General features: G+C 35.3%; 1 protein-coding gene across 2 annotated transcripts in view; it reads left to right on the top strand.

Moving 5' to 3' along the window:
- The window catches only part of LOC141494999 (contactin-4), a 582,571-nt gene that overhangs the window by 357,192 nt on the left and 200,563 nt on the right, over positions 1–24,816 (top strand). Inside the window, exon 1 of one of the 2 annotated variants that reach the window (XM_074196080.1) lies at positions 15,440–15,613. The exons of the other annotated variant lie outside the window; for it this stretch is intronic. Within the exon in view, the coding sequence (XP_074052181.1) occupies positions 15,556–15,613 (58 nt within the window). The 5' untranslated portion in view covers positions 15,440–15,555. Of the gene's footprint in view, positions 1–15,439; positions 15,614–24,816 lie in introns of those variants that run through there. 2 annotated transcript variants of the gene reach the window in all.

The following is a 24,816-nucleotide window of genomic DNA, read 5'->3' as shown; positions in this document are numbered from 1 at the left end:
AACACAGTGGCTGGGCAAATGGTAAACACTATCTAAATGCTTATGGACTTGACTAGATCTATACAGGTCAAACAAGAGGAGGACTGATGCAATCCCCTTGATAATTTACACCTCTAATCCCCCCATTTGGTTTTAAGATGATCAATGGAAGGTGATGTTTGGTTTGAATTATCCTGCTAATTATTTCAGCATGTCACTTTAGAATGTACAAGCTACAGCTTAATGAGCTAAATTCCCTTGGCTGGTTAAAGGTGCTGCCATTGTGATAGGTTTTTTTTTTTTAATTTACAACCAAAAGTGTTCCAGTCCTGGACATAGTAATCCCAAAGAAGCAAGAACTAAAGGAAATCAGACAAGAGACCCAAAATGAAAATAGTGCTATTTCCCACATGCTACCCCATGTGTTCTACTGTTTGCTTTATGGGGTAATTCTGTATTTGAAAGGGAACTCAAATATAAAATCCCCTTATTTTGTGGAAACTAGGTAAATTAAGTTAATCCCCAAACATTACACAGCAGACACTATGCTAAAAGCCAGGGACAAAATGAAAGGCAAACACATGTTGACTTGCCCAAGACCACACAAATCAAAATAAAATCTGAACTCATGTTCTTTGACCCCAGATTTTATGATCATTCCTCTTAATCACTGTCTCCCATCAATAAATGGGTAAATGGGTAAATCCTATTTACCAAGGGATAGAGGTGATTTAATTAACTTATCTAGATGTATTTTATCCATGTACCCAGTTAATATGTGCAATTGTCCTCCTTCAGAACTTTACTAATACTTGAGTGGGCATGTTGTTTCTGTTGTAGATGCTTCAAGATTTTCATAAATTTAGCATAATTTTAGTTTTGGCAGTAATGAGTCTTGACAGATTTCACCTGACAACACATGTTCATATTGTAATTTCTTTGAAAACAAAAATGTACATTTCTGAACATCTGGAATAAAAAAAATATAGCTTGATCACTTGGAGGAAATTTAAGTTAGAAGACAAATATGTAAATCATAGATCATCAAAATAACAATTTGGTCAATTGTAAGATCCTTAGCAGTAATTTATATACATTTCACAAAGACAGAAAAGATACACGTAAAGTAGGATTTAAGGGTAATGAGAAAATGCTCACATATATAAAATTGGACATAGAAATGAAGACAGCTTAAGATAAGGCAATAAAATTTATGGTCTAAGTCCAAGATACTACTGGATTATCCTTGCTAAGTTTGGGGAAACTCTTGGTTAGAATGGGAAAATAAGAGTCTATCTAAGGTTTTTAGTCCCCAGGAAGACTGAGTCCATAGAGAAAAATGAAGAATGTAGGAAAGAAAAAAAAGGATGGAGGATTGGGGAAGTCAAAAGAAGATATTTGTTACTCTCTCAGACACAATGAGTGAGCCTTACTCCTTCTAAGACCATCTTCAAGCTCTCCACCAGGGATAGACAACATTTCTTCTAGTAGTCATTTCTCAAAGAGCAGGGATAGGAGAGGAATTTAGTCATATATTCTCCAGTTTATATGTATGTGAATTCACCCTCTAAAAGTGATATCAATTATGCTTTCCTACTTTCCCTTATTATAGAAAATGGAGAAATATTACCTATATATTTGAGATAACAGAGCAAATTGTTAAGGATCTGGTTGAGGACCAGCATTATCAGTGTTTCAGACATATTACTGAAATGTTAAAACATTTCACCAGAAGCATCTGTTCATAGACTTATAAGCAAATTAAAATACAATTGGGAAATGTCTAACAAAATAGAAATACATATTCCCTAATGGAAAAAATGGTCAAAAGGATATGAGTAGATAGTTTTCAAATGAAGAAATTAAAGCTATATATAATCATATGAAAAAATGCTCCAAATCAAAACAACAATGAGGTATCACCTCACACCTATCAGATTGGCTAAGATAACAAAAATGGAAAACGATCAATATTGGAGAGGTTGTAGGAGGATTGGGACATTGATGCATTGCTGGTGGAGCTGTGAATTGATCTGACCATTCTGGAAAACATTCTGGAATTATTCCCAAAGAGCAATAAAACTGTTCATACGCTTTTACACAGCAATTGCAATTCTAGGTCTATATTCAGACAAAATTATAAAAAATGGGATAAGTCCCACATGTTCCAAACTATGCATAGCAGATCTTTTTTATAGTGGTAAAGAATTGGAAATTAAAGGGATGCCCATCAACTGGGGAATGGCTAAACAAGTTATGGTATATGAATATTATAGAATACTATTGTTCCATAAGAAACCATAGATCCAGACTCTAGAGAAGCATGGAATGATTTATAGGATCTGATGTTGAGTGAAAGGAACAGAACCAAGAGAAAATGCACACATTAACAACAACATTGTGAGATGATCAACCTTGATGGAAGCAGCTCCTCTCAGCCCTTCAGGGAGCTAGGACAACTATATTAGATCAACTATGCACAATGTTATCTCCATCCAGAGAAAGGAAAACAAAGCAAAATAAAACAAAAACAAATCCTTCAGAATCTGATGAATACCCAATTCACTTGAATTTTTATTTTTGTTTATGGCAATGGATTAAGTGATTTGCCCAAGGTCACAGTGTCTGAGGTCAGATTTGAACTCAGGTACTCCTGACTCCAGGGCCGGTGCTCTATCCACTGTGCCACCTAGCCGCCCCTTATTCATTTTTTTAAAAATATGTTTTATGTATTTCTTTCCCTTAATCCTAATTCCTCATACTGAAAATGGCTAATCTGTAAACATGTTTAACACAAATGTATGTGTTCAATATTAACCTGACTGTTTGCCACTGAAGAGAGGAAGGGAGGGTAACTTAAAAATATACATAGGCACCTGGATGAATGTTGAAAAACTTTCACAACATGTATTTGGAAAAATAAAATATCAATTAAAAAATACAAATGCAACATAACCTACATCATATAATTGTAGTTTTCTCTGGCAATATGCAACCCTAAAATATCCAATATTATTTGGGTGTGACACAATAATATATCATGTTGTAGAGAAGACTTTGTCCTACATCAGTACATGGAGCTCCCCTTTTGCAGTGAAACTATAGGTCCAGTTTCTATCTTTACCTATCTAGCTCATTTTGACATTGTAAACATATAAATGTCATACATATATATGTACATATATGTATACTGTGGTACATATATATGTACATTAACGTGTGTATGTATGTGAATGTTTATAATGTCATTTGATTCTTCTTTATACAACTGGGATATATAGTATTACTCTTTTCTTTTGTTTTTTGTTTTTTGCAAGGCAGTGGGGTTAAATGGCTTGCCCGAGGCCACACGGCTAGGTAATTATTAAGTTTCTGAGGATGGATTTGAACTCAGCTGCTCCTAACTCCAGGGTCAGTGCTCTATCCACTGTGCCACCTAGCCACCCCTAGTATTACTCTTTCCATTTGAAGTGTTCTTCTCCCCCCCCCATCCACATTCTGTACCAAAATGAACAAATGAAATGTATTATAGGACAAATACTAAGCTAAGTTCTGGGGATACAACCAGCTCTTTTTGGGATGGCAGAGAATTAGAAATTGTGGGAATGCCTTAACAAACCATGGTATATGATTGTTAGTACTATTGTAACATAGGAAATCATGAGGGATGGGACTTCAGAAAAGACTGGAAAGACTTGCATGAACTGATGTTGAATGAGGCAAGCAAAACCAGGAGAACACTGTATACACCAACAACATTGTGTAATGATCAACTATGATAGATGTAGTTCCTCTCAGCAGTTCAGTTATCAAGGATAATCCTGAGACACCTGTCAAGAAAAAATGGCATCCACATCCAGAGCAAAAACTATGAAGTCTGAATACAGAGCAAAGCATACTATGTTCACTTTTTTAAAATTTCCTTTATGCTGCATTTTTCTTCATGTTTTTCCCCTTAGTTCTTGTTCTTGGAACTAATATGGAAATATGTTTAAAAAAAGGATTGTACATGCAAAACCTATATCAATGTTTGCTGCCATGGGGAGGGAAAGGGAAGAGAAGGTGATAGAAAAATGTGGAACTCAAAGGTTTGAAAAAGGATGAAAGTTGAAAACTATGTTTTCATGTAATTGGGGAAAATATTTGGAGTCATTAAAAATGAATAAAAAAACAAACAAATGCAATACCCTGAATTTAGAAAAGAAAAAAATAACAAATTAATTCAATACCCCGAATAAAAGTACTAATACTAGTTATAGCTTCATATCTGGGAAAACTGAAGGGTTGTCTAAATAATTTAGTGTGCTGATGTTTCTTTTGAAGCTTATGTGGATGATTGATTTAAAGGTCTATTTTTTCTAAAGTAACCTAGAAATTCTATCTTGATTGTTTCTCCACAAGTGAGAGTTTCCAGTACCAAGAATCATGTTTGTAATGATAATACCCATTTTTTTTTAGAACTGAGCTATGCTTGGATCTTCAATGAATACCCATCATACCAAGATAACAGACGCTTTGTTTCTCAAGAGACTGGAAACTTATATATTGCCAAAGTGGAAAAATCAGATGTTGGGAATTATACCTGTGTAGTGACTAACATGGTCACAAACCACAAAGTTCTAGGCCCGCCTACACCTTTAATACTGAGGAATGATGGTGAGTTCTTTGCATGGATTTATTTACTGACTAACCTAGATGAGTGTATATCCTATCAAAACAATTACTGCATAAAGGATGATTTTTGTGCCCAAATTACTGATCTTTATTTGTGAGCAAGCAGAATGTTTCCTTTTCTGCTATCACTTTTCAATGAATAAAGAAAGCATATGCTAAGTATATAGCTATCATACCTAGCAATAAGTTTCAATATAATTTAAAAAAACAACATGAGGAAACATGAATTGGTCGATAAAAGAAGCAGTTATTAAAATGGGGCAGCTGTGGATAGAGCATGGAGTCAGAAGATAGGAATGAAAATCTTACCTCAGATACTAACCCTGTAACCATGGACAAATCACTGAACAACCCTTGCCTCAGTTTCCTCATTTATAAAATAAATTGAGTAGGAAATAGCAAATTAGTCTAGTATCTTTGCCAAGAAAACTCTAAATGGAGTCATGGAGTGAGATGAGACAGAAACCACTGAACAATAACAAAAATGCACCAAAAAGTTCTAAGAACTGGTGATATAAAAGCAAAAATGAAATATTCATTGCTTTCCTAGAAGCTTATACACAGTGTGTGTAAATATAAGTATATTCACTATATAAGACTAGAGTCTGGGTCTGTACTGTAATTGGTTTGGACATGGTTTGGAAAATGACAACCTGTTAATCAAAATCCAGGTCACCTCCTATTTATATATGGCCCACAAACTAAGAATAATTTTACATTTAAACATTGAAAGCTATAGAAAAGTGAACTGGTTTGAATCTATTGGCCATAGTTGCCTGACCCCTAGTATAGGGAGGTCCCTAAATTAATGCTTTCTTCTATGGATATAATCTTAAAGTTATCAAGAGCCCTGAGTGGTTGAATGATTTGTCTAGCCAATATGTATGGGAGACTTGACTTGAAGATAGGTCATCCTGGTTTCCAAACTGAGTCTATCATCTAGTCAATACTGCCTCTAATATACCAGAGCTGTACAAAATAGGTACAAAGTGATGTCAAGGAGAGAGAACATGTAGACATTAGAGTATATGGTTGTCTCCCTGGCAGAATGTGAAGCTTGAACTGGGATTTCAAGTTGGTGGGACTGAGGAGAGAGTGCCTTCCAGGTGTGGGAGAGCAGGTTCATGCAGAAGTATGGCAAAGAGAGGTGGAATGTAGTGTGCAAGGGAAAACAAGATCAGACTAGACCTAACTTCACTGTGGGTTAAGGAGAGTATTGTATAATAAAACCAGAATTGTAGAGCAAGGTTATAAAAGCTTTGTACTTAATCTTAATGATGATAGGTAGCCACTGGAGCTTATTAAACAAGAGATGACATAATTATACCTGTGTTTTAGAAATTTCTTCACCTTGAAAACTGAGGGTGTTTGCATTGGAATGGGTAGAGGATTGAAAGCTGTAGAAGAGAATCTTCCCTATTTTTTTCCTCCTGCTGAGACCATGTCTATGAAGGATGCAGTGGACAGTTGAGCAATTTTTCAGCTAATTAGTTCAATGTAATTTAGCATTTACTTTCCTGAATAAGGCTTCAAAACCTAAATTTTCTAGATGACTGCTTTATTCGCGATGCTATAGACACTTGAAAAATGGAATCAAGAGGATTAGAGGAAAACATAGTCTGTGGTCAAATGACATTTTCACCAGCCCTTTTAAGTGAATTTTTGAGATGATTATGGATGCAATCATAAGACTTAAACACAGTAGTAAATGGGGGAAAACCACAAGAAGCTTGGCAATAATTCATCTTTAAACTTGAGATCGGGGAAACCAAGCATGTAGTAGAGGAGTATCCCTTTGTTGGGCAGGAGGTTGGACTAAGTAATCTCAGATGTTTTTAACTTGAAGACCTTGTGAATCTGTGAAGCCAACCTTCCCACAGACATCCTTGAGGTCTCTTGGTGACAGAATAATCAACTATATGGATCACGAATCTGACCAACTATGACAGCTTGATAACTTCATAACAGAGATCCTTAGACTAAGAGACAGGATTGAGATATTTATAGGGGGAAAAAGTCAAGATACTATTGTTGAAGAGGGCAAGATGGAACTAGTGAACTGTGTGGCTGTGCAGCCGACACAACAAGAAGACTTCAAATCCATCCACAGGAAAAAAAAGAAGCCCTGATAAATAGAAGTATATATATAGAATAATTTTACATACATGAATATATTAATATGTATATTATTTTATTCAATAATAGCCATATCTAGGGTGGTGGAAGGGAAAGTAGAAAAAATAAATTTAATAATAATTCTGTTGTATATTTAAAAAAATAGCAAGATGTACATAGCAGATTTGCAGTTTCATGTGCAATCACCTTTTTATTATGCTATGTAATGGAAATGTTTTGTTTTATTCCATAAATTTAAAAAATAGAAAAGAAATGGAATAAAGTGTTAAGGACTAGAACTGTGATTTTTTTGATAGGGAACTTCTAGATGAGAAAACTCCATGAATGCAGGTTAGTACTTATGCAGCTAATAGTTTCTGAGAGTTTGCCTGGCCTTGGAGCTTTGAGAGGGTAGGTGGCAGGAGTCCATTCATGGGACTCTCAGTGAACCTCAGTTTTCTCATCTATAAAAGGCAGCTAAGTGGCACAGTGAATAGAGCACTGGCCTGGGAGTTAAGGATAGGAACTGCACTCCTGCCTTGGACACTTGACTCTTGAAAAGTCTCTTAGCCCTGATTGTCTTACATCCAGAATCATCTCCAGTCATCCTGATTCATAACTGGCCACTGGACTCATATGAGTCTGGAGGAGAAAGTAAAGCCGGTGACTTAGCATAGAATCCCCTTACTCAGATCCAATTCATGTACTAGCCATGGTATCACTTTCCTGATGTCATGGTCTTCTTCAAGAAGGAAGATCAAATATCATCATCATCATCATCATCAATCAACAAAATGGTTATAAATGATACCTATATAAGCTATTTCACAGAATAGATAAAAGTGTTTTGAAAACTGTATAGCTACCATCTATAAATACAGGTCATTAGTATTATCAACATTGGCTTGTTGGAAGGAAAAGTAATTGGAAATTAATTACATTACACCTTTGCAGTGATAAAACAAGACTGTATACTTGGGTGTCACATCACCATTTATCCACTCCTGGTCTGAAGTTGACTATGGCAGGCAAAAGAACATAATGGTGCCCAATATTTCAATGTACCCTTAGTGAAGGAGTAGTGAAAGGATGGAAAGAAAAGAGGTTATTTCTTTCATATGAAGAATGAACAAAGATTCCAAATGACATTAATCATGATCATGATTATTGCTTCACCCAAAAGAGCATCTCAATAATAAATGCAACAACAATGGGTTTAAGAAGGACCCATCACATAAAAGATAGATTTAACATATATAGCTCGGTCTCAGAGAGCAGAACAAGGAACAAAGGAAGGAAGGAATTTTAAACTTGAAAAATTTAAGCCTGATATCAGGGGAAATTTCCTCATGATCAGAAAAATCCTAAAGAGAAACGAGCTGCCTCCCACATGAACTTCAAAAACCTAAGATTTGATTCCAGATGACAATTCACACTGAGGTATTTTGAAAATGAGTGTTTCTTAACTGGACTAAGGAAATGTTAATGATGTAAAAAAGAATTCCTAAGATAAAACTATAAGAATATAATAATTGGAAAATGTCTTCTTTAAAATAATAATAGTTACCATTTATAAAACACTTTAGGGTTTGCCAAATACATCACTCATTTGATCATCACAATAGCCCTGTGATATAGGTACTATCGTTACCCACATATTAAACAAGAAGAAACTGAGCACAGAGAGGTTGTGATTTGTTAATGACCACACAGTTAAGGAGTGTTTGAGGTAGTACCAAAATTTAGGTCTTCTGATGCTGAGTCTATTATACTCTATCCACTCTGCTACTATGCTGCTCCTCAGTGTCCCAGTTGGAAAGCAGTTCCAAGCTCCCTAGTGCCATTTGTACCTAACCAACAGTGCTATCTATATCGTCCCCAACAAGCAGCATCTAGTATCTGTTTAAAAAACCATTATATGGCTATGAGGAAAGCCTGGGGCAGACTCTAAATTATTAGAAATTTAGTCCTGAACTCAAAAATCTCTTAACCCCCAAAAACCAAGAAAATCCAGGTTCAAATCCCATTGTTTATACATATATATATATATATATAGTATATATATATATATATATATATACTATCATAACTCACAAACTCTCAGTTGACCTATATAACTCTCTAAGACTTTAAGTGGAAGATACAGATTTGCATCATTTGAGGAAACATAGGTTTCCTTACCCATTAGTTTCCTGTGTCAATGAAATAACCACTTGATTCTCTCTTGCTCTCTATCCACAAAAGCATCCTTATTTTTGGACATGACATGGAGATGATAATTGTTGCCTTATCTGATCTGAAATTTAAGGTCACATGAAACTAAGTTAAACATATTTACCATTCCTATTTCTTTAATGGATTCTTATTGCCTATTTAGTCAAGAGTTCAAATATCTTCCTAAAGCTTTCCAGCTCAGGCCAGACCAAAATAAAAGAAAACAAAACCAAAACCAAAAATATAGCAGTAAGCTAGATAGTCAAAACTCTAAGAATAGGCATCTATTAAGGATGAAAAGAAGGGAAGAAATGGACATGCTGAGATTCTTTGTTATGATACAAATGAAAAATTATATTTATATAGTCAATAATGTCAATAGCACAAATTCAAAAAAAGCAGCCTGCTCCAGGAATATGAAAAGTCTGGTAAAATATTTCAGTTGTAAAAAGTAAGCAAGGTTTCTGTGAGATTCCACTTCTGAAACTAAACCATATAATTTTTCTACAATCTGTGCAATATTAATACATCCCGTACATATAGAAATAGTAACAGTAAAAGGGAAGATGGAGAATATCATGAGTTGTACTTTATGTGAACTCAGAAAGACTGTAAACAGCACAAGATGGAACCCAACCACCCCAAAGCCCCCCCCCCCCCCCCCGCAACTGGCAAGGTCCCCCTTCCCTCTCCCCTTCCCATCCCAGGACTCCTCCAGCACATTACTGTGTTTTTTCTATAGAGTTATAAAACAAATCAAATAAATAACTGACCATGCTTTAGGGTTCAAATCATATCAAGATTCCTTTTTTTTTTTTTTTTTTTTTTTTTTTGCTTTTTGGGGTTTTGTTTTTTAATGCAAAGACTTGACAGCCAGTATTCTTAACCTGCATGTTTTATATCATGGAATCATTTGCAATCTGGGGGAGACGTGTTATTTTTTAATGCATAAAATAGATACATAGGATCACAAAGGAAACCAAATACACTCAAATATAGTTAGCGTGAAGTTTTTCAAAAGAAGTTCACAGATTATAGTTTAAGAATGTATAGCATATGTTATACTTTTGTACATATCTGTATCTAATGGTAGCCACCTCTAGAATAGGAAGAAGGGAAAGGAAAAAAATAATTTACATGATAATTTTGTTATATATTTAAAAAGAATATTAAGTTGCATTATAATAGATTTTCAATTTCATGTGCAATCATCTTTTTATTATACTATCTTATGAAAATGTTTATTTTATTCCATAAATTAAAATGTTAATGAATATTTTTAAAGAAAACTGATCTAAATGATTTTTTAGGTCCAGATATAGAAGATGGAGTGTTGAAATTGGGGCTTAAGAGGACTTGATTTAGATTCCATTTGGGTTACTGGCTTTAATATGAAGAATTCACTTAAGAACTCTTAGAACTTAGTTTCTTTCTATGCAAAAGTGGACATAACACTTGAATTAAAATATCTCTACAGCTGTAATGAGAAAAGCTCTTTGTAAATGCAGAAACCACATATGAACTGTCAATTAATAGTGATGATGATGAGTGATGCTCTTTTACTAACCCAGTTGATTCTTTCATTATCATTAACTAATATTAATTAATCTCCTTTTTGATAGTTTTTGGACAGTATAATATAGTCCCCTGACTCTGGACTCAAATAACCTTAAAATCTTAATGAAAGAAAGATATCAGAGATAGAGATATGAGACTTTAAAGTCTCATAGAGGGTCAAAATTCATTCCCAATACTGAATCCTGTTCACTCTTTTTAAGCAATTTTAGGGTGATAATTACTTTCTAGATTATATTAACTTCTTTTATATTGATATATAAACATATATTGAATTCTTTTCATTATATATATATATACATATATCTATGTAATGTTATATATGTATGTATATGTGACACATAAGCCCTGGGATCAGTTCAATCAAGAAATCATTCAAAGGTAACACAGGCTCTTTTCTTTAACATGATAGAGAAAAATCAGCAGGCTGGTTGAGGTTGTTCACATCTCAGTTCTATTGCTGTCATGGCAGGGGTGGGAGGTGGGAATCTAAGTTTGTTTCTCTTGTTTTGGCAAATTCATTGGAAAGACAACTCATGTCTTTTGTCAGATACTTTCCCCTACATATCTCATATTCATTTGAACATCAATCTCTGCCGCAGAACTTAAACCACCTTGCAGCCACTGGGAAGCAAGATAAAAGAGAGCTGGTCAGATACGTAGCAAAAATGTGGTTTTGATCTATTTGAACAAGGGGCAAGGGGAAGAGAGAAACACACTTTTGGAGAAAAAATAATTTTAAATTATTCCAACAAATTTTTAAAATACCATTATCATATATCCTTATACTTCAAAAGATCTGTAATTTCATTGCTGTAGGACAGTTGTAATCATTTTATAAATCAGGAAATCATCTTTAAGGTATGATCTGAACAATTAAACACTAGGGGTCAACCTAGTAATGAAACTACCTAGTCTTAGCCACGCTGATTCCTAGATAACAAACATACAGTCCATCAGTGAACTTGTACTTGAAACCTTTTCAGTTGGTAGGACCTGTCAGAGTTTGTGCTTTAGTAACATTGTTTTTGAGATTCTAGCATCTCCTCCAAGAATGTGTTTTTATTACAGCCCATAATTTATCCCTAGAATATCCTTGTAACATAATCAGGGAATTAGCATTGTAATTATCTTTTTTTAACATTAGCTGCCCAGTGTTAGTGAGACTATGCCAGTTCTATGCCAACATCCTCCTTCAGAACTTTACTAATACTTGAGTGGGCATGTTGTTTCTGTTGTAGATGCTTCAAGATTTTCATAAATTTAGCATATTTTAGTTTTGGCGGTAATGAGTCTTGACAGATTTCACCTGACAACACATGTTCATATTGTAATTTCTTTGAAAACAAAAATGTACATTTCTGAACATCTGGAATAAAAAAATATAGCTTGATCACTTGGAGGAAATTTAAGTTAGAAGACAAATATGTAAATCATAGATCATCAAAATAACAATTTGGTCAATTGTAAGATCCTTAGCAGTAATTTATGTACATTTCACACAGACAGAAAAGATACACGTAAAGTAGGATTTAAGGGTAATGAGAAAATGCTCACATATATAAAATTGGACATAGAAATGAAGACAGCTTAAGATAAAGCAATAAAATTTATGGTCTAAGTCCAAGATACTACTGGATTATCCTTGCTAAGTTTGGGGAAACTCTTGGTTAGAATGGGAAAAATAAGAGTCTATCTAAGGTTTTTAGTCCCAGGAAGACTGAGTCCATAGAGAAAAATGAAGAATGTAGGAAAGAAAAAAAGGATGGAGGGATTGGGGGAAGTCAAAGAAGATAATTTGTTACCTCTCAGACACAATGAGTGAGCCTTACTCCTTCTAAGACCATCTTTCAAGCTCTCCACCAGGGATAGACAACATTTTCTTCTAGTCATTTCTCAAAGAGCAGGGATAGGAGAGGAATTTAGTCATATATTCTCCAGTTATATGTATGTGAATTCACCCTCTAAAAGTGATATCAATTATGCTTTCCTACTTTCCCTTATTATAGAAAATGGAGAAATATTACCTATATATTTGAGATAACAGAGCAAATTGTTAAGGATCTGGTTGAGGACCAGCATTATCAGTGTTTCAGACATATTACTGAAATGTTAAAACATTTCACCAGAAGCATCTGTTCATAGACTTATAAGCAAATTAAAATACAATTGGGAAATGTCTAACAAAATAGAAATACATATTCCCTAATGGAAAAAATGGTCAAAGGATATGAGTAGATAGTTTTCAAATGAAGAAATTAAAGCTATATATAATCATATGAAAAAATGCTCCAAATCAAAACAACAATGAGGTATCACCCTCACACCTATCAGATTGGCTAAGATAACAAAAATGGAAAACGATCAATATTGGAGAGGTTGTGTGGGAGGATTGGGACATTGATGCATTGCTGGTGGAGCTGTGAATTGATCTGACCATTCTGGAAAACATTCTGGAATTATTCCAAAGAGCAATAAAACTGTTCATACGCTTTTACACAGCAATTGCAATTCTAGGTCTATATTCAGACAAAATTATAAAAAATGGGATAAGTCCCACATGTTCCAAACTATGCATAGCAGATCTTTTTATAGTGGTAAAGAATTGGAAATTAAAGGATGCCCATCAACTGGGGAATGGCTAAACAAGTTATGGTATATGAATATTATAGAATACTATTGTTCCATAAGAAACCATAGATCCAGACTCTAGAGAAGCATTGGAATGATTTATAGGATTCTGATGTTGAGTGAAAGGAAACAGAACCAAGAGAAAATGCACACATTAACAACAACATTGTGAGATGATCAACCTTGATGGAAGCAGCTCCTCTCAGCCCTTCAGGGAGCTAGGACAACTATATTAGATCAACTATGCACAATGTTATCTCCATCCAGAGAAAGGAAAACAAAGCAAAAATAAAACAAAAACAAATCCTTCAGAATCTGATGAATACCCAATTCACTTGAATTTTTATTTTTGTTTATGGCAATGGGATTAAGTGATTTGCCCAAGGGTCACAGTGTCTGAGGTCAGATTTGAACTCAGGTACTCCTGACTCCAGGGCCGGTGCTCTATCCACTGTGCCACCTAGCTGCCCCTTATTCATTTTTTTAAAAATATGTTTTATGTATTTCTTTCCCTTAATCCTAATTCCTCATACTGAAAATGGCTAATCTGTAAACATGTTTAAACACAAATGTATGTGTTCAATATTAACCTGACTGTTTGCCACTGAAGAGAGGAAGGGAGGGTAACTTAAAAATATACATAGGGCACCTGGATGAATGTTGAAAAACTTTCACAACATGTATTTGGAAAAAATAAAAATATCAATTAAAAAATACAAATGCAAACATAACCTACATAATATAATTGTAGTTTTCTCTGGCAATATGCAACCCTAAAATATCCAATATTATTTGGGTGTGACACAATAATATATCATGTTGTAAGAGAAGACTTTGTCCTACATCAGTACATGGAGCTCCCTTTTGCAGTGAAACTATAGGTCCAGTTTCTATCTTTACCTATCTAGCTCATTTTGACATTGTAAACATATAAATGTCATACATATATATGTACATATGTGTATATGTGTACATATATATGTACATTAACATGTGTATGTATGTGAATGTTTATAATGTCATTTGATTCTTCTTTATACAACTGGGGATATATAGTATTACTCTTTTCTTTTGTTTTTTGTTTTTTGCAAGGCAGTGGGGTTAAATGGCTTGCCCGAGGCCACACGGCTAGGTAATTATTAAGTTTCTGAGGATGGATTTGAACTCAGCTGCTCCTAACTCCAGGGTCAGTGCTCTATCCACTGTGCCACCTAGCCACCCCTAGTATTACTCTTTCCATTTGAAGTGTTTCTCCCCCCCATCCACATTCTGTACCAAAATGAACAAATGAAATGTATTATAGGGAACAAATACTAAGCTAAGTTCTGGGGATACAACCAGCTCTTTTTGGGATGGCAGAGAATTAGAAATTGTGGGAATGCCTTAACAAACCATGGTATATGATTGTTAGTACTATTGTAACATAGGAAATCATGAGGGATGGGACTTCAGAAAAGACTGGAAAGACTTGCATGAACTGATGTTGAATGAGGCAAGCAAAACCAGGAGAACACTGTATACACCAACAACATTGTGTAATGATCAACTATGATAGATGTAGTTCCTCTCAGCAGTTCAGTTATCAAGGATAATCCTGAGACACCTGTCAAGAAAAATGGCATCCACATCCAGAGCAAAAACTATGAAGTCTGAATACAGAGCAAAGCATACTATGTTCACTTTTTAAAATTTCCTTTATGCTGCATTTTTCTTCATGTTTTTCCCCTTAGTTCTTGTTCTTGGAACTAATATGGAAATATGTTTAAAAAAAGGATTGTACATGCAAAACCTATATCAATGTTTGCTGCCATGGGGAGGGAAAGGGAAGAGAAGGTGATAGAAAAATGTGGAACTCAAAGGTTTGAAAAAGGATGAAAGTTGAAAACTATGTTTTCATGTAATTGGGGAAAATATTTGGAGTCATTAAAAATGAATAAAAAAACAAACAAATGCAATACCCTGAATTTAGAAAAGAAAAAAATAACAAATTAATTCAATACCCCGAATAAAAGTACTAATACTAGTTATAGCTTCATATCTGGGAAACTGAAGGGTTGTCTAAATAATTTAGTGTGCTGATGTTTCTTTTTGAAGCTTATGTGGATGATTGATTTAAAGGTCTATTTTTCTAAAGTAACCTAGAATTCTATCTTGATTGTTTCTCCACAAGTGAGAGTTTCCAGTACCAAGAATCATGTTTGTAATGATAATGCCCATTTTTTTTTAGAACTGAGCTATGCTTGGATCTTCAATGAATACCCATCATACCAAGATAACAGACGCTTTGTTTCTCAAGAGACTGGAAACTTATATATTGCCAAAGTGGAAAAATCAGATGTTGGGAATTATACCTGTGTAGTGACTAACATGGTCACAAACCACAAAGTTCTAGGCCCGCCTACACCTTTAATACTGAGGAATGATGGTGAGTTCTTTGCATGGATTTATTTACTGACTAACCTAGATGAGTGTATATCCTATCAAAACAATTACTGCATAAAGGATGATTTTTGTGCCCAAATTACTGATCTTTATTTGTGAGCAAGCAGAATGTTTCCTTTTCTGCTATCACTTTTCAATGAATAAAGAAAGCATATGCTAAGTATATAGCTATCATACCTAGCAATAAGTTTCAATATAATTTAAAAAAAACAACATGAGGAAACATGAATTGGTCGATAAAAGAAGCAGTTATTAAAATGGGGCAGCTGTGGGATAGAGCATGGAGTCAGAAGAAGATAGGAATGAAAATCTTACCTCAGATACTAACCCTGTAACCATGGACAAATCACTGAACAACCCTTGCCTCAGTTTTCCTCATTTATAAAATAAATTGAGTAGGAAATAGCAAATTAGTCTAGTATCTTTGCCAAGAAAACTCTAATGGAGTCATGGAGTGAGATGAGACAGAAACCACTGAACAATAACAAAAATGCACCAAAAGTTCTAAGAACTGGTTGATATAAAAGCAAAAATGAAATATTCATTGCTTTCCTAGAAGCTTATACACAGTGTGTGTAAATATAAGTATATTCACTATATAAGACTAGAGTCTGGGTCTGTACTGTAATTGGTTTTGGACATGGTTTCAAAAATGACAACCTGTTAATCAAAATCCAGGTCACCTCCTATTTATATATGGCCCACAAACTAAGAATAATTTTACATTTAAACATTGAAAGCTATAGAAAAGTGAACTGGTTTGATCTATTGGCCATAGTTGCCTGACCCCTAGTATAGGGAGGTCCCTAAATTAATGCTTTCTTCTATGGATATAATCTTAAAGTTATCAAGAGCCCTGAGTGGTTGAATGATTTGTCTAGCCAATATGTATGGGAGATTTGACTTGAAGATAGGTCATCCTGGTTTCCAAACTGAGTCTATCGTCTAGTCAATACTGCCTCTAATATACCAGAGCTGTACAAAATAGGTACAAAGTGATGTCAAGGAGAGAGAACATGTAGACATTAGAGTATATGGTTGTCTCCCTGGCAGAATGTGAAGCTTGAACTGGGATTTCAAGTTGGTGGGACTGAGGAGAGAGTGCCTTCAGGTGTGGGAGAGCAGGTTCATGCAGAAGTATGGCAAAGAGAGGTGGGAATGTAGTGTGCAAGGGAAAACAAGATCAGACTAGACCTAACTTCACTGTGGGTTTAAGGGAGAGTATTGTATAATAAAACCAGAATTAGTAGAGCAGGTTATAAAAGCTTTGTACTTAATCTTAATGATGATAGGTAGCCACTGGAGCTTATTAAACAAGAGATGACATAATTATACCTGTGTTTTAGAAATTTCTTCACCTTGAAAACTGAGGGTGTTTGCATTGGAATGGGTAGAGGATTGAAAGCTGTAGAAGAGAATCTTCCCTATTTTTTCCTCCTGCTGAGACCATGTCTATGAAGGATGCAGGGGGGTGGACAGTTGAGCAATTTTTCAGCTAATTAGTTCAATGTAATTTAGCATTTACTTTCCTGAATAAGGCTTCAAAACCTAAATTTTCTAGATGACTGCTTTATTCGCGATGCTATAGACACTTGAAAAATGGAATCAAGAGGATTAGAGGAAAACATAGTCTGTGGTCAAATGACATTTTCACCAGCCCTTTTAAGTGAATTTTTGAGATGATTATGGATGCAATCATAAGACCTTAAACACAGTAGTAAATGGGGGAAAACCACAAGAAGCTTGGCAATAATTCATCTTTAAACTTGAGATCGGGGAAACCAAGCATGTAGTAGAGGGAGTATCCCTTTGTTGGGCAGGAGGTTGGACTAAGTAATCTCAGATGTTTTTTAACTTGAAGACCTTGTGAATCTGTGAAGCCAACCTTCCCACAGACATCCCTTGAGGTCTCTTGGTGACAGAATAATCAACTATATGGATCACGAATCTGACCAACTATGACAGCTTGATAACTTCATAACAGAGATCCTTAGACTAAGAGACAGGATTGAGATATTTATAGGGGGGAAAAAGTCAAGATACTATCGTTGAAGAGGGCAAGATGGAACTAGTGAACTGTGTGGCTGTGCAGCCGACACAACATAGAAGACTTCAAATCCATCCACAGGAAAAAAAGAAGCCCTGATAAATAGAAGTATATATATAGAAATAATTTTACATACATGAATATATTAATATGTATATTATTTTATTCAATAATAGCCATATCTAGGGTGGGTGGAAGGGAAAGTAGAAAAAACAAATTTAATAATAATTCTGTTGTATATTTAAAAAAATAGCAAGATTGTACATAGCAGATTTGCAGTTTCATGTGCAATCACCTTTTTATTATGCTATGTAATGGAAATGTTTGTTTTATTCCATAAATTTAAAAAATAGGAAAGAAATGGAATAAAGTGTTAAGGACTAGAACTGTGATTTTTTTTGATAGGGAACTTCTAGATGAGAAAACTCCATGAATGCAGGTTAGTACTTATGCAGCTAATAGTTTCTGAGAGTTGCCTGGCCTTGGAGCTTTGAGAGGGTAGGTGGCAGGAGTCCATTCATGGGACTCTCAGTGAACCTCAGTTTTTCTCATCTATAAAAGGCAGCTAAGTGGCACAGTGAATAGAGCACTGGCCTGGGAGTTAAGGATAGGAACTGCACTCCTGCCTTGGACACTTGACTCTTGGAAAAGTCTCTTAGCCTGATTGTCTTACATCCAGAATCATCTCCAGTCATCCTGATTCATAACTGGCCACTGGACTCATATGAGTCTGGAGGAGAAAGTAAAGCCGGTGACTTAGCATAGAATCCCCTTACTCAGATCCAATTCATGTACTAGCCATGGTATCACTTTCCTGATGTCATGGTCTTCTTCAAGAAGGAAGATCAAATATCATCATCATATCATCAATCATCACAAAAATGGTTATAAATGATACCTATATAAGCTATTTCACAGAATAGATAAAAGTGTTTTGAAAACTGTATAGCTACCATCTATAAATACAGGTCATTAGTATTATCAACATTGGCTTGTTGGAAGGAAAAGTAATTGGAAATTAATTACATTACACCTTTGCAGTGATAAAACAAGACTGTATACTTGGGTGTCACATCACCATTTATCCACTCCTGGTCTGAAGTTGACTATGGCAGGCAAAAGAACATAATGGTGCCCAATATTTCAATGTACCCTTAGTGAAGGAGTAGTGAAGGATGGAAGAAAAGAGGTTATTTCTTTCATATGAAGAATGAACAAAGATTCCAAATGACATTAATCATGATCATGATTATTGCTTCACCCAAAAGAGCATCTCAATGATAAATGCAACAACAATGGGTTTAAGAAGGACCCATCACATAAAAGATAGATTTAAACATATATAGCTCGGTCTCAGAGAGCAGAACAAGGAACAAAGGAAGGAAGGAATTTTAAACTTGAAAAATTTAAGCCTGATATCAGGGGAAATTTCCTCATGATTAGAAAAATCCTAAAGAGAAACGAGCTGCCTCCCACATGAACTTCAAAACCTAAGATTTGATTCCAGATGACAATTCACACTGAGGTATTTTGAAAATGAGTGTTTCTTAACTGGACTAAGAAATGTTAATGATGTAAAAAAGAATTCCTAAGATAAAACTATAAGAATATAATAATTGGAAAATGTCTTCTTCAAAATAATAATAGTTACCATTTATAAAACACTTTAGGGTTTGCCAAATACATCACTCATTTGATCATCACAATAGCCCTGTGATATAGGTACTATCGTTATCCACATATTAAACAAGAAGAAACTGAGCACAGAGAGGTTGTGATTTGTTAATGACCACACAGTTAAGGAGTGTTTGAGGTAGTACCAAAATTTAGGTCTTCTGATGCTGAGTCTATTATACTCTATCCACTCTGCTACTATGCTGCTCCTCAGTGTCCCAGTTGGAAAGCAGTTCCAAAGCTCCCTAGTGCCATTTGTACCTAACCAACAGTGCTATCTATATCGTCCCCAACAAGCAGCATCTAGTATCTGTTTAAAAACCATTATATGCTATGAGGAAAGCCTGGGGCAGACTCTAAAGTATTAGAAATTTAGTCCTGAACTCAAAAATCTCTTAACCCCCCAAAACCAAGAAAATACAGGTTCAAATCCCATTGCATATATAATATATGTATATATATTTATATATATAATATATTATATATATTATATATAATAAATATATATACATATATATATATATATATATATATATATATATATATAATATAGTATACTATCGTAACTTACAAACTCTCAGTTGACCTACATAACTCTCTAAGACATTAAGTGGAAGATACAGATTTGCATCATTTGAGGAAACATAGGTTTCCTTACCCATTAGTTTCCTGTGTCAATGAAATAACCACTTGATTCTCTCTTGCTCTCTATCCACAAAAGCATCCTTATTTTTGGACATGACATGGAGATGATCATGTTGCCTTATCTGATCTGAAATTTAAGGTCACATGAAACTAAGTTAACATATTTACCATTCCTATTTCTTTAATGGATTCTTATTGCCTATTTAGTCAAGAGTTCAAATATCTTCCTAAAGCTTTCCAGCTCAGGCCAGACCAAAATAAAAGAAAACAAAACCAAAACCAAAAATATATCAGTAAGCTAGATAGTCAAACTCTAAGAATAGGCATCTATTAAGGATGCTCTTAGCTTAGTAAGCTAAGTAAGTCTACTACTTCAAGGTCATCAAGGCCAAATGGCTCGCCGTACTTATTTGTAATGAAATATAGTATTTATTATACATCTTCAATTTAAATAAGTACCTTCCAACTCAGAAGAACCTTGTCGAGTTTAAAGAGAAAAGGAGGCAAGCTACCAATTTTGTAAGAAGTGGCACACTCCTTTAGGCCTCAAGTATTAATAGACTGTTTCTAAAGATGTGCTCCACTGGCACTTTGTAAGTAATCATTTTTAAAACACAGCTCTTCCTCCAAATGCCTTTGCACCAAGACATCTGTTCAGTGGTATTTTCCATTTCAGCATGTCAGGTCATAGCAATATAATGAAATATTGACTTTGATGCATCAAGATGCAGTTGATGAGAGATGCCACCGCAGGACCTGTGGTATCAAAAAGATAAAGGAAGAAAAATTTAGCCACATACAAATGGTCAAGTCACTATGACATCCTTTTACTAACAAAAGGTTTCATGACTTTTTTTTTCCACTTGGTTTGTTAATTTTATATTGACTTGTCCAGTTTATCTTCACAGATGTGACAAATGACTTTCATTAGAATATTTTATCACAAAATTAGCAAACTAAGAATCTCATCTTTCAGCAATTAATACCCATTCATTATTCCTAATTTCTATATGAGTTTCATGGGGAAAATCTATAATATGCCTTTTCCATTTAAGTTACAGTACATAAAACTCAAAATCAAACTAGGTTACTAAGCACAAAATAGGATATTTAATTAGTTTTTGGCTATGGGAGAGAGGAAAATGGGAACATATTAATTGTGACAGAGGAGGATGGAGTTTGTATAACAAAGGTGATTTATGTTTTTGTTTTTCTTTTTTTAATCTATAACTTGGTAACAACAGGTAACAGTTTCTACAAGCATATTTCTAGTATTTGGAGTAAAGATCTGCTGACAGAAATTCCTTTGATGGCATTTAAAATGCTTCCTTTATATTTTTCTATTTTTCTTATATTTTCTTCCACATACCATACATTCCAGAAACACTAACTTACTTTCAGTTCATTTAATACCACATTCTATCTCCCTTTTCTGTGATTTTGCACAGCTTGTCCCTCATACCTGGATCTCTCTCTCTCTCTCTCTCTCTCTCTCTCTCCTCTCATCTCTCTCCTCTCTCTCTCTTCTTTTCTCTCTCTCTCTCTCTTTCTCTCTCTCTAATTGTTTATCATTCATTTTCAGAAAATACCATGGGTACCAGGGAGGTGATACCATGACAAACTCATGAATTGGATTTGAGTGTGTGTATGGCGGGGGGGGGGTGCTATGTGCTAAGTCACCATCCTGACTTTCTCCTCCAGATTCATCTGGGTCATGTCCAGATATAAATCAGGACTCCTGAAGATGGCCCTGAATGGAAGGCAATTAGGATTAAGTGGCTTGCCCAAGATCACACATCTTGAAAGTGTCAAATGTCTAAGGCTTGACTGGAACCCAGTCCAGGGCCGGTACTCTATCCATTGCACCACCTAGCTGCCCCTGGCTTCTTTTAACACTCAATTAATGTCTCACCTACTCCTGTAGGTTTTTCCCATCCTCTTAGATGCTAGTGTCTTTCCCTCCATGAATCCTTTCTTTTTACTCAAGTATATCTTGCCTCTACCTAGTTTGTTTACACGTTATCTCCCCCATTAGAATTAAGATCATTGACATTAGAGATTATACTGTTACCATCAGCATTTAACACAGTGGCTGGGCAAATGGTAAACACTATCTAAATGCTTATGGACTTGACTAGATCTATACAGGTCAAACAAGAGGAGGACTGATGCAATCCCCCTTGATAATTTACACCTCTAATCCCCCCATTTGGTTTTAAGATGATCAATGGAAGGTGATGTTTGGTTTGAATTATCCTGCTAATTATTTCAGCATGTCACTTTAGAATGTACAAGCTACAGCTTAATGAGCTAAATTCCCTTGGCTGGTTAAAGGTGCTGCCATTGTGATAGGTTTTTTTTTTTTTTAATTTACAACCAAAAGTGTTCCAGTCCTGGACATAGTAATCCCAAAGAAGCAAGAACTAAAGGAAATCAGACAAGAGACCCAAAATGAAAATAGTGCTATTTCCCACATGCTACCCCATGTGTTCTACTGTTTGCTTTATGGGGTAATTCTGTATTTGAAAGGGAACTCAAATATAAAATCCCCTTATTTTGTGGAAACTAGGTAAATTAAGTTAATCCCCAACCATTACACAGTAGACACTATGCTAAAAGCCAGGGATAAAATGAAAGGCAAACACATGTTGACTTGCCCAAGACCACACAAATCAAAATAAAATCTGAACTCATGTTCTTTGACCCCAGATTTTATGATCATTCCTCTTAATCACTGTCTCCCATCAATAAATGGGTAAATGGGTAAATCCTATTTACCAAGGGATAGAGGTGGATTTAATTAACTTATCTAGATTTATTTTATCCATGTACCCAGTTAATATGTGCAATTGAAATCTGACTTTGGAAATTCACTGAGACAAAGCTTTTTTACAAATTTCATAGATGTGTGTTAAGTTGAATTGTCCAGTTGACCTCCCATGTTATGGAGAGTGTGAACTTACTTGTATCAAAATGTGCTTCCCACTTTAAGAATGCTATTGCTCAGTTTTAGGAAATGAATATTCCAATGAATAGTTCAGGAATTGAATAGTTGAAGAATCTGTGATTTGTACAGAACTGCTAATTCCTTTTTGTAGATTCCCAAAATCCAATGGCTTGAGTAGATGGCTTTCTTGTATTTATTTGGCTTAAAACATTTTAGAAGCTTTTCCCCAATCTGATGAGATGAGCCTCACCAAGCTCAGTGAGGTTGGACCTTGGATGACAGATGTACATGACCCATCCTCTAAGCCTTTGCAAATATTATTGATGTGGCCAGTTTGAGAAACTATGACTATAACTCCATGTTACAGCGAGGCACTGGAAGAAGACCTTAATGAAGGGTGATACTGAATACCTAGCAAGATTTTTTATAATTTTTTCTCTTTATGGAAAAAGTTCAGCTCATTCTTGACTTTTCATCCATTCATTCACTCTTTGGAATCTTTGAAATAGAGCATTTAGCGCAGCTTCTGAATGACACGTACAGGTTTCTACATTCTCCTTTTTCTGCGTTCTTTTTCCTAATTCTTTAGAGAATTTTCCTTATGCTATTTTGTATAATACATGCTAGTCTGACCCAAGCGATAAGTGGGAGACATGTAGCATAAGGATATTCTTTATCCAAGGTATGTAAGTAGCTACTCAATGATAAGCAACATTATAAAGAAAACAATTATAACCACTAGGCGATATAATCTAATAGAAGTTTCTGGACCTCTAGGGGATCTGGAAGTTAGTTGGTACAATGGATAGAGGGTCAGTCCGAGAGTCAGGTAGATTTAATCTCTTTGTGAGTTCAAATTTACCCCTCATACACTTATTAGCTGGGTGACCCTGAACAAGTTACTTAATCCTATTTGCCTCAGTTCCTCATCTGTAAACTAAGAAGGAATTGGCAAACTATTGTAATATCTTTATGAAGAAAACCCCAATTGGGGGTCACAAAGAGTTGAACACAAATAAAAGGAGACCTGGGCATCCCCTTAACCAAACCTTTTTGTTTTCAGCTTCTCTCACCTATAGAGCAGGGATCATTATGCCTCCCCTTACTTCCCTAACAAGAATATTGTAATAATAAGTATGGTATTGTGGATAGCGGTCTAATGCCTCTGATGGGAAAACTAGGTTTAAGTTATGCCTCTGGCTCATATTAGCGGTATGTCCATGGGCAAATTGCTTAAACTCTCAATGCTCCAGCAACTCTCTAAGACTAAATGAGTAGCCTTATCTGCAAGGCAAGATGAAGTGTGATGTCATCTTGCACCAGTGAAGTAATCTCAGGTCTAGAAAAAAGAAAGAAGTAAGGGGGACGGGGAGGGGGAGTTAGAGAGAGAGAGAGACAGACACAAAGAGAGAGACAGAGAGAGACAGAGTGACAGAGAGAGAGAGAGAGAGAGAGAGAGAGAGAGAGAGAGAGAGAGGAGAGAGAGAGAGAGAGAGAGAGAGAGAGAGAGAGAGAGAGAGAGAGAGAATTGTAATGTTCCTTGAGACTACATCTAGTCGAGAAGGAGAGACAGAGAAACAGAGAGAGGCAGAGACAGAGAGACAGAGTTAGAGAGAGCTAGATAAACAGAGAGCCAGAAAGAGAGAGAGAGAAACAGAGACAGAGAGAGAGAGAGAGAGAGAGAGAGAGAGAGAGAGATGCAGACATACACAAAAGACAAGACTCCACTAATCCTCAACATTCATTTCCCTAACTACAGCCTCTCTAACTTCAAGGAATATAAATCCCTTAGTTTTAATTCTCACTCCACTGAATCATCTGAATATTATAAACTAGCAGAAAAGATGGAGGAGAGGAGGGCAAGTTAGAGAAT

The sequence above is a fragment of the Macrotis lagotis genome, chromosome 8 (genome assembly GCF_037893015.1).
Source record: "Macrotis lagotis isolate mMagLag1 chromosome 8, bilby.v1.9.chrom.fasta, whole genome shotgun sequence".
Classification (NCBI taxonomy): Eukaryota; Metazoa; Chordata; class Mammalia; order Peramelemorphia; family Peramelidae; genus Macrotis; species Macrotis lagotis.
The sequence above is the reverse complement of the archived record's forward strand: the minus strand, read 5'-3'. Positions and strand labels throughout refer to the sequence as shown.